This window comes from Crassostrea angulata, chromosome 4 (assembly GCF_025612915.1).
Source record: "Crassostrea angulata isolate pt1a10 chromosome 4, ASM2561291v2, whole genome shotgun sequence".
Classification (NCBI taxonomy): domain Eukaryota; kingdom Metazoa; phylum Mollusca; class Bivalvia; order Ostreida; family Ostreidae; genus Magallana; species Magallana angulata.
Window position 1 is genome coordinate 21,294,957 of NC_069114.1, and position 11,234 is coordinate 21,306,190.

Consider the following 11,234-nt stretch of genomic DNA (forward strand, 5'->3'; position numbering starts at 1 on the left):
CTCAACTTCACCATGTTCCTCTCCCTCTTCAGCGACAAACTCGGCGGTAAGTCAATCAATCAATCAATCAATCAATCGGTGATTAAGTAATAGTTATACATTGTAGACTTAATTTTTCATAAATTTTCATAAATTTCAAATACCAATAACTGTTTCCTGTAATAAAACAACTTTTGAATGAGATACTATCAGCTATAAACTTCATTGTATGAAACCATGCATGCCAAACTCGTTACTAAAGCTGCTTTCTTTCTGTCCATCAACAGGTACCGACCCTGAGGAATCCTTAAGGAATGCTTTTGCCATGTTTGACAAAGACGGAAAGGGCAAAATTCCAGAAGAATAGTAAGTGTACCAAGCTTGTAAATGATGGTACGAGAGTTAATGAATGCTTCGCAGAGTACGTAGTTTTGAATGACATTACGGTATAATGAATTCTATGGAACACCATTTGACTAACTCTTTTAATTATTTTCAGCATCAAGGACTTATTAGAAAACATGGGAGACAACTTCACAAAAGATGAGGTAATGTTATGTTATAATTTTTGATAACCACTCTATAAAAAAGATAAATCCTCAACTATTGATGAAAACGCCAATTTCAACTTCTTAAAATGCATGAGCGCATTTCTCTATTACTAATCACTTGAATTTGTTTTTCTGATACAGATGAGACAGACATTCAAAGAAGCCCCCATTGAAGGAGGAAAGTTAGATTACGAAAAGTTTGTAGGCATCATCAAGGGTAGCAGCTCAGAGGAGGCATAATAACATTCGAACTTTTAGTCGACTCAACTCATCCATCACCCCTCAAAAAGAATTAACGAACTTTAATCTCCGTGAATGTGACGTATACGACTTTTAAGATCACGTGTCAGCGTGTCAAGAAAGGACAATAAATTATTTATACCAATGGACAGCAGTTGAAGACTCATTTTGAAACAAAGGGGTGGAATTTTTTTTTGTATTTATTTATATTTTATTTTCTTCCTTTCTTTAAAATCTGTTTTAAAAATTACGGTTTTTCTCAAGCCAAAGAGCACTACCATTCCATTATTATGTAAGACACACTTGCTGGCGCTGCTCCCCGGGCTCTAGTTATAGGAAGCACTCCCCATCTTCAGCAGAGCGTGTCTGTTGCTAGGAGGCGGCTAGTTGTGCATTTCGGAAACCATCTTGATTGTTGCATGTATATAGAGAGTGACATCTGATAAGTATCTCGCCTCCGTCTTTTCTGTTGGCTTGGGATGAATCGTTTGATATTTGATCCGTGGCAGCCTGTACTACTACTGCCAAATTTAGAACACCTGTCATTTGTATTCGTTTCTCATACAGTGTTAGCATATCCCATTAGTACCAAAGATCTAGAGTAATCTAATAATAGATAAATATACTTCTGCACTGTATGTGTTTTGTTGGGTGGGAGGTTTATATATGCGGAGGCTGTGTTTGCTCCCTGTGTTATGTGATTTATGAAAGTGATTGTATTTATTTCTTTCGTTAATATGACCTGTCGTATATTCATTCACATTGGAACAAAGTTTTTAAAAATTTATTTAAGTATTCATTTATTTATAATTGTTACTCCAGATGAATATTTATTGACTTAGCGCGTGACCGACAACCTCTGGCCAGTTTGTAGACAAGTACTTGATCTACAGCGGAAGTCATGCCAGCCCCGCTACGCCCTCTAGGGCTCAGTTGATGAACTAGGGACAATAATTGTCGAGGTTTCTGAACTCGCCCTATGGGGACGCTGTCTTATGTGATATGTTGGCATGGCTACCGTTTATGCTAACTACCTGGGTGGATTGTTCCCAATGTAACCAATTATTGTACGAATAAACCTCTGTGCACAGAGTCAACCTCTTTGTCTTCTTGTAATGTTTCCTCTTGCAAGCAGAGTTGCATTTTGGGATACATGTATTTGGTGCACTCAAGAACATCCGATCTATTTGACTAGTGTTACAAAATTAACAAAGATGAAAGTTTAGTGGAAACGAAAAACTAAATGGTTTATGAAGGTGTTTTCATTATGTAATGCTTAAAAAAAGAGAATCACGTTTTGCAATTTTACAAGTAACAGATCACGTGGTTATCCGTCTGTTATCTCAAGGAGTATACTATTATATAATTCCTATATATACCTACTTGGATTCGTCCCCTTTGGCTACAAATACACGTACATCGTTTTAATTTCTTCAAAAGGAATTAAAAATTCAGTTGGGATGTACTTAACTGTTTGATAAGCAAATGCATTCGAATGAGGCTCAGTAATAACATAAGGTGATTATCACATGAAGTATCTGCATTTGTTTGAACATATTTTATTGTATATATAATATACAAAGGGTTCGAACACAAGTTCTTGCAACTTACTAGGTTCTCGTCCAATCTGCATCTACCAAAAGTAGAAACCACATTATCTGACTAAGAACTTCACTCATATTTTCTGAAATGTCATAACTAGCGTAATGAAACATTTAGAAACCGGCCACTTTAATTTAAAAAAAGGCATAGGTAATAATATTGCAATATTATATTGATTAATTGGTACTTTATCCTCAATTATTTTGTTTAAAGTCAAAGAATGTGAATTATTGTTCGATCGAATATGAACCGTTTTTCTAAAACTTCAGCAGTGAGCTTAACATCTGCTTGAAGATGTGCAATGGTCTGCATCGGCAAAAGCAATCGTTTAGAAAAGTTTGACCTTGAAGCACGCTGCGAACTTCTCGGAGCACCGTAGTGGGGATTGTAATGAAGTAAACAAGATCATGGCTCGGGGGGAAATTCTAAAAAAAAAAAAAAAAAAAAAAAAGGCATCCTACTGTTCCGACTATCAGATGGAATGGTCAAAAATATTTTAAATGTGTATTACAATATAATGTTTTTTCATCAAAAGGTAAAAAAAATTCTTGTTTTGAAGCCATATATAAACATATATAACACAAGTGAACAACAGATTTTCATCAACTTATAACAATTTTAATACAAATATATATTGCAGTGTCAAACTAACATGGCACATACAGATAATTTGAGGCTAGTTTTAGCGACTTTTCGTGATGGCACCAATGTTACTTCTGCACATAGGGCAGACAGACGACTGGTTAAGGCAACGAGCGAGACATCCAGAGTGGAACACGTGACCACATGACGTCACCCTTCCTGTCCAGATGTCTGCCAAGCACACTGGACATTGTTCGCCCCTTTTAGACTTTGGAATGGCTGTCGTGTTTTTCCAAAAATTGTGTCGATCGCTTCTTAAAATCCACAATTGTCTCAAAATTGTATAAAGGTAAAACACGGTTTCAATGGAAAGAAATAAAACCTGTACTGAAAACAAATGCAGGTGCGTAAATTTGACAATATATATGTAAGCCCCTACGCAACAAAATGACAATATAAAGTAGAAAACTTCCATTCTACCACACAAGTCATAGTTATCTTGGTGTTTGATTTTCTTTTCGACCAATTTTATCACAATATTTATCCGAAAAAATGTCATTAACAAAATAATGATGAAGAATGGTTTTGAGGAGCAGTGGATATAAGAGGTAATGAGGACCAGAAACAAAAGAGAACATGACAATACTTTAGACAGCGCTCCTGCACTGTATTCATTCGGAATTCCTTCCAGTTGGGTTGAATGCATCTGAATATGGAGATAATTCAGTAAAACAGATGCAGCCATAACAGATAATAACCATACTGCAAAATATCCACAGTCTTTTTCACTTGCTATGATTAAGGATATGGCAAAATAGCGAAGAGAACCAGCTTCCGGTGAAAATATTTGAGAGCCATACGTCACATCCTCTGAAGTGGGCATGCGTATCGAACAATTTGTAAAATATGAAAATATTCCCCAGAAGGCGAAAAATATGTATTCACTAATGTTGAGTTCCGATTTGTTGAAAATCGTTAGTAGAATCACGAGGATGAGCGCGGCCGACAACGCCACACACAGCGAGCACAGGACCAGTCGGACGAAGTCGGTGGCAGACAACAGCACGATGGTCCAAAAGGCGGCGTTGTAACCTGTGTAAGAAAGACGTAGGAATACATATACAATGTATATTGGCTTCTTTCAAATACTGGTACATTGTATCATTCAATAAGACAGATCAACACAATCTATCCCAATCGTAACTACTCGGCCATTTCCGTCACCGCAAATTTTTATCGGTTACGGAAAAGGGCGAGCGTGATCCGAATGAATCTATCCGATATATCATATATAATGTATGCGCTATGGGCTTAATATTTACGTATGAAATCAATGGCAGATTTAGTTTAAGCTAAAACAGCGTATAAAGTTTTATGACAAATGGATGGACTTAACAATTTGATTATAAAAAATGGGTAAAATTTGAATTAAAATTAACACTTTGCCGAATATTTAGAAATCAGCAGGTAACCACGGTGGCATTTTTGCACCCGTCTTAGGTGCGTTTTCCAAAAAACCCATTGCAAAAAGAAAGTATAACCATCAGGTGTTATCTTTACCTGTATAAAAGAATTTTCTATGAAATTAAATATTTTTTCTCTAAGACATATAGAATTTTCTATTGGAATTAAAAAGTATTTCTTTCAATATAAATTCAATGGTTATCAACATGCAGTCATTATTGCACAATTTATTGCACAATCAATAATAGGATTCGAACAAAACCTTTAAGTTGGACAGATGCGCAAATGCAACCTTGGTACTGAAAAAAAATTCCAGCATGGTGTTTATAAACAATGACATCTTGCATGTAAGTACATTATAATTTCTTTTCATTAAATCAATTAAAAAATACCAGAAAATTTATTTTATAATTTCAAACATTTCTATCATCAAACAAAGATGGCTTTATTTAATAAATACTTGAATGTATGATTTCTAATTACAAAGTTCTAAAATACACACAAAAGAGAATTAAATTGTAGAGACAATCTTATTATATGTCAAGTAAGTGTACATCTCTCTCTCTCTCTCTCTCTCTCTCTCTCTCTCTCTCATACAATGTATCTTAATGATCATCGTTACTGGTTGGAGTTGTTCACCGGAAAATGTCGAGTCAGCATTTTAATCCGCACATATGTACATATGTACATATACAAACCCTGACAACAACATGACACCCTCATTTATTAAACGAACTTACAAGTCTACGTCACTTCCCCATACATTCTCAGCAAGAAAATAAACACCACTATAGACAATTTAAAATCTATATTCTTTAAAGTTCGGCCGGGTCTAGCCACAGATTGCCCTAAGCACACTCACCGATCTCCGTCCAATGGTGGAGAGAGACCATCTGCGTTGAAGAGACATTCCGCGAGACAAACCGGGATATTTTGTCTAGCAGGAATCTTCTTTCCATCGGAATCGGTCGGTTCTCTCATGGATAGGTTTGTCGGACCTCTTCAGTTCCTGTTCTGGCCGTTTACAGATTTTTCAGACATCACGTGACCGGTCATTATATAAAGCCGTCTGGTCAGCGTTAACGAAAGGGGGAATTAAAGGTAAATAGTCCACAGAGTCGACGAAAAAAGATCGGGGTTATCGACCGATGGCCGAAATTAGGTCAGCCCGGGGAGGATATAGAAGTTGAGCGAATTTTTACACTTTCCAATTATTGTAACTATTTCTATATATATTCCGAGTAATGGTACATTGTAGTACTATGTCTAATACATGTACTTTCTAATTTAGTTACATTTTTTCATTTTAAGTTTATGCATTTTATAATTATCATGGTTTTATTGTCGCGATTTTACCATCTTCATATGTTAATCTTTTCAATAAAGAGTTAAGTAATTTTTTTTTTTTATAAAAATCTGATAAGTAGGTGTCCGTCGTCAAAGGGACCTACTTTTGTTTGTTATACCACAACCTCCAGCATGCACCTAAAGTCAAAAAATTAATAGAGAAGAGCGGATAGTATATTCTTTATTACAACTTGTCCAAACAATGGTGAACATACCTTGCCATTGTTTCGAAAAAAAAAAGGTTGTTGACCTTTTTATTTTTTTTAAAATTCTATTCCAGAAAAGTTTGATTTGTGTCGAACTTTTAATCCAATTCATGGACGTATAACATCTGGTGGAGTATAAATCTTCCTTTCAAACCAGGTGCACATGAAATGTGTTACACTGGTTGAGTTAACATACCTTCTGTTGGATATTTATAACGTTGTAACAATTCTGTTTACTAATTCAATAAAAAGGAGAATTAAAATAAAACATATTGATCACCTTTTATGTATAATGAAGGTTTGGTGATAAGGTATCCCACCCCTCAATGTTGTTGTATCAAGAATTTCTTGAGAAGTATATCACTGAAATCTGTAGACAAAACATACTTACAAAATGCAAAGATAATAAGGGGGGGGGGGGGGGGGGTGTCAGTGTTCATCCCTCTTAATTATGGCCCATTTAATTTGACCTTTTTGCACCTAAAATGCAATTTTAGTCTGATTAGGGTTTAATTGTTGTCAGAATTTTTGATTAAGCAAACTTTTTTTTTTCGAATATTGTTTTTAATTATGCACAATGGTCACACTGAATAGAGGGATTACGAAAACAAAGTACGAAGCTACATTAGTTTTTGTATGACCTTTTTGCACTTAAAATAGACAATTTCTTAAACAGTTACAAATTGATTTGAAATAAAAACTTTTTGAATATCAAGAATTTATTAGATAAATCCAGTTTGCCGTGATGTGTATTCAGTATCATTCTGACATAATAAAAAAATTCAGACATTTTCTATATATTTTGATTAGTTTATGCTAGACGTTTATCACTCTTTCAAGATTTAATCTTGTTCATGTCACACAGAACCTATAAAATAATCAAATGTTAAAAATGTGAATATCGAATAAAGTTGAATAAAAAGAAAAGTATATTGAAAATTCATAAAATTGCATTTTTCTGTCATTTTTGTCTAAAAAAAACCAAACCTTCTGCACAATAAAAGTTCCCCCGAAAACTTGTTTGTTTCTTGAATTCAGATGGATTTTCTTTATGAATGTTGTGTTATTATATGTAAAATAATAATCTTTCTGTGATGATTAAATAAATAAAATTGTATTCATTTTAAATGTAATGATCATCTGTGCAAAGAAATCAAAACGTGAGGATTGAGATATACCTTAATGTTGCTTTTCAGGTTGAAAAATTAAAAACACATTAAAACTACCGCGTTTTACCCAATATGGGTGAATTCGACAGAGAAATGTATTTTATTCATATGATGTTAAGAAAACACTCAGTCATGTACATTTAAGATAGCAATTTATCTCAAAATATTATTTTAGAAAAATTGTCGATTTTAAAATTCAAACTTAAAAAATTCTGTTTTAACTAAGACTAACTAGCTGTGTGTAAAATACTAGTATAATAAAACAACCATAAAGTTACTGAAAAACCTTAATATATAGTATTACCACCTTGATATAAGGGCTAAAAACAATGATATCTCTCAGAATATAATGATTTTTTTCAGAGTTTGTCTAGATAGGATAACATTTTTACACAGAAAATATTTCTTTAGAGTAAATTGTGCAATAATGATTGCATGTTGATAACCATGCATTGGCAGGATTCCATAGCACCAATCAAGATCGAAATGTCAAGTTGGAAAACGACATACGTAACTTTTTACATATTTTTTCCTTTTATTTATTATGTAATATAAACACATGGATTCAAATAATCTGAGAAATTGATGGTTGAAATGAAGGTGGTGGCTTACTTAAAAATTTTACAAGATAATTTATCCTTGTAGTTTTAATGTAAAGCAAAAAAAATTGTACATAACATGAGGGGCGTTGGTTCTTGCATGGATAATAAATGGGATTGAAGAAGCGTGTGTATAGACCATTTATGTGCACCAATACAGCAAATATTGGGAATACCTTTAAATGCATAATACTATTCATAATCATATTTCATAATTATATTTCAATAATCACTGGCATACACGTCATATCAACAGTTTCAAAACATCATCTTTCATATCCATGCAATGACTCTCTAAAATGAATCTAGCCAAAAATCTGAGATCATAAATACTTAAAGAGCTGTTCCATCGAAAATATGACAATTTTAGTTTTGTGGACATAATCATGGAGTTAACACGTTTTGCAGTATAATTTACATGTACATTGTATTTAATTGATGCATGTATTTTGTAAATAACTCGAGGTAGCGGATTGAGTATTTTAACATCTGTATACAAATAGTATAGTATAGTAGCAAGCAAATTCATCTTAAGACAACTTTTAGATAAAGTCTAAAGAATGAATTAGATAGGCGTCGATTTTATATAAAATCTCTATACTACCGATTCCCTGTTTAGTTAGATATATAGTTTCATATGCGAAAAAAAAGATGATAGATTGTCCCCTTGTCGAAACCCAACATTCACCAGAAGCGTTGTTCCCATTTATATTTGATTTCAATTTGTATACCTAAAGTATTCCAAAAAAAATATGTTTAAATGAAAATCAAATCTTTTTTGTAATTAAATGTTCCCCATTGACACTTTAAAATAATTTGTACCAAAGACTCTTCTAAACAGTATCAAAAACTGTGCACAGTCAACAGAAGAACAGGTATTACGCGATATTCTTTTGCAATTAATTTATGTCAAGTAAAAAATAAATGATAAGCTTATTTCTGAATGTATTTTCTGGATAAATCTTTAATTGGTCTCTTAAAATAATAATAATGAAAGTATTGAAACTACTGGACATTGGTTAGCAAGTTTATATTGTGAAGTTTCTGAATAAAACTGAGAGAAAAAAAATTGGTGAACGAAAATCTGTAACAAACCTAATTCTAATGTAATGAGAACCAGAGGACGATGTGGTTTTGAGATTGAAATAAATTAATCTGGGATGATAATAACAAATATACATGAAAATGCCTGTAAGCGGCTGAATATATACTTAGATCATTGAAACATGTCATAGATAGAAATTCCTTTATAAAAATTTGTTTTGCTTTTGTGCTTGGAAAGGTACAGGTATAGAGGCTGCAGGAATTTTTACTGGGCTTAGAGTTAATTCATCGAGATCATGTTTGTATAATGAACCGGGCGGGAATCTTAGAAGAACACAACAAATTCAGTCATGTTTATTTATTAAATAAGATATATTCAAATCAAATACAAAATACAACTAAATGGATATTAGCGGTAAATGAAGAAGAGACAGGCCGGGCAGATACATGTATAATATGTATTGTGCACGTATGTGCATGAGAAAAAATATCTCTGGAAATTTTCTCCATGTAAAAAAAAAACTGAGATACTGGCATACAGTGAAGGATAACAATTACAAAAATATAATCAAGATCAATGGATGATCAGAAAGAAAATACACTTGATAGCATCAACATGCATGCAAAATCCTCCCAGTTAATTGCATATCATGATAATATGTACGACATCACTAAAATAATTGAATTCCATGCTGCAATCAACAAAGATACACCCCAAGAATCTTATTAATAAAAACGCTATTCCATCGGCATTCGGTATATAATACTAACATCAAAGGATGCCGCCAATTTTTCAATTTTTGGCTATTGCAAAATAACTTGATCTATTTATAATTATCGGGGACTTGTTATTATATCCAATATCAAATCAAGCTTAACTTCATAATTCATTTCGAGTCAAATTTAAAACAATTTATCACTTTAAGAGGTCATTTTAATTTCTTTTTTTCTTTTGATTCGGACGCACCTCCAAAAATAATTGTCAAAGATGGTGTATAGCCTAAGGTAGCAATGTCCATTTTAAACACTTAACAAAAGTTCTATAAGCGTTCACCCAGATAAATAAATTGATTGAAAACGTTGAAAACAATGAAATAATGTTAATTTTTTAACATTTCGCAACCGATATGTCTTCTCATCAACAGCACAGATAAAATAAGACAATGGTATGGAACGGTGTGTTCCCGTTTTGCACACATTTGATAATTGGGTATACAGAACAATGGCTGTGGATTGTGTATGGAACAGGATAGCAAACTTCCCGGCCCCATCCGGAGGCTTGTTCAGCAGAGTGAGCACTCGCCAAACTCTGTGTTGCAGGTACATGTATATATGGGAAATTTGGCGAGCGCTCCCAAACACCCGCTCTGTTGGACAAGCTTCGGATTCCATAAAAGGTTGAACAAAATATTTTTAAAATTTATACTAGGTGGAATACCTAACTAAACCAAGCAAAAATGAAAAACTTGAAATACCAGTAAAAGTAAAAGAAGTACAAATAGAATGAGCATGATCAATAATATTTACAATGCTTACCCGAACCGGTTTGCACCTTCAATATAAAATGAATTTCTTCGGAGGGTTAACTTAGAATTAACATGAAAAGTTGAGAAAATTACAGATTTCTTTTCATAACATAAGAAGAGGTTTTCCTTGTAGGACATAAAATTGACATTGTAAATCAGTCTATACCATATAGTCTTATTGAACTTTTTTTTTATGTCATGATGACAAACTAATAATTAAGGTGATTTCGCAGCTGACAATGCCAACTCTCAGTCTTTTATCATTATCATTAAGTCTTGAAATTTTAAGTTTCCACTATTAATTTAAGTAGCCATTTGACACAATCTCATTAACCATGTACCATGTATTTATTTCACACAAGAAGCTGTAGATACTATGGTGGTTCCTATAAACTTCAATGGTTTTACCATAGACATAAATAACATAATAACATACATAACATAATAAATGTTATTTATATCTCTGGTTTTACCAAGGACCGCGACTGCACGTGCAGAACCATGATCCTCGGCGATCTTGGATTCTATCGAGTTGTCTCTCTTCGATTGAGCAACATCACAATTTTACGCAAATAGTAAAATGAAAATTATACTAGCTTATGGAACTTTTAAGCGGTTTAACAATAATGTCGTTTACCATTTCTCATAAGTCTCGTATTTGAGTATTGCATGAAAATATTAATAAATGGTATTATACCAGAAGCCTGCATCGTACTATCACCTCATTCATACTTGTATAGATTATACGTGTACTGAGCGATGATGGTGAATTTAATTATAACAAACGGTAGAAAGGTGTCATTGTTAGTTCTAACGCGCCGATGAATAGATGTAATGAAGAAAAAGTATTGATAAAATTGATGAAAATTGCTTTTTGTTTTGTTTTGTAGGGGGATTTGACGATTTGTATATATTTATTTTGTAC

The 11,234-nt window shown here is 33.2% G+C and overlaps 2 protein-coding genes across 4 annotated transcripts in view; one reads left to right on the plus strand and one right to left on the minus strand.

Moving 5' to 3' along the window:
• The window catches only part of LOC128180207 (myosin regulatory light chain A, smooth adductor muscle-like), a 7,369-nt gene extending 5,502 nt beyond the window's left edge, over nucleotides 1-1,867 (plus strand). For all 3 annotated transcript variants that reach the window (XM_052848125.1, XM_052848126.1, XM_052848127.1), the window contains 4 exons: nucleotides 1-46; nucleotides 267-345; nucleotides 479-527; nucleotides 672-1,867. The exon at nucleotides 1-46 is cut by the window's left edge and continues 56 nt beyond it. In XM_052848125.1, the coding sequence (XP_052704085.1) occupies nucleotides 1-46; nucleotides 267-345; nucleotides 479-527; nucleotides 672-770 (273 nt within the window). In that variant the 3' untranslated portion in view covers nucleotides 771-1,867. The remainder of the gene's footprint in view (nucleotides 47-266; nucleotides 346-478; nucleotides 528-671) is intronic.
• Nucleotides 1,868-2,968: 1,101 nt separating this feature from the next.
• Nucleotides 2,969-5,537, minus strand: LOC128180208 (RING finger protein 145-like). The gene is made up of 2 exons (XM_052848128.1): nucleotides 5,281-5,537; nucleotides 2,969-4,046 (listed from the first exon to the last, which is right to left on the minus strand). Exons 1-2 carry the CDS (start codon nucleotides 5,375-5,377, stop codon nucleotides 3,055-3,057), a joined length of 1,089 nt encoding a protein of 362 aa, XP_052704088.1. The 5' UTR covers nucleotides 5,378-5,537; the 3' UTR covers nucleotides 2,969-3,054.
• Between the last annotated feature and the right edge of the window lie 5,697 nt (nucleotides 5,538-11,234).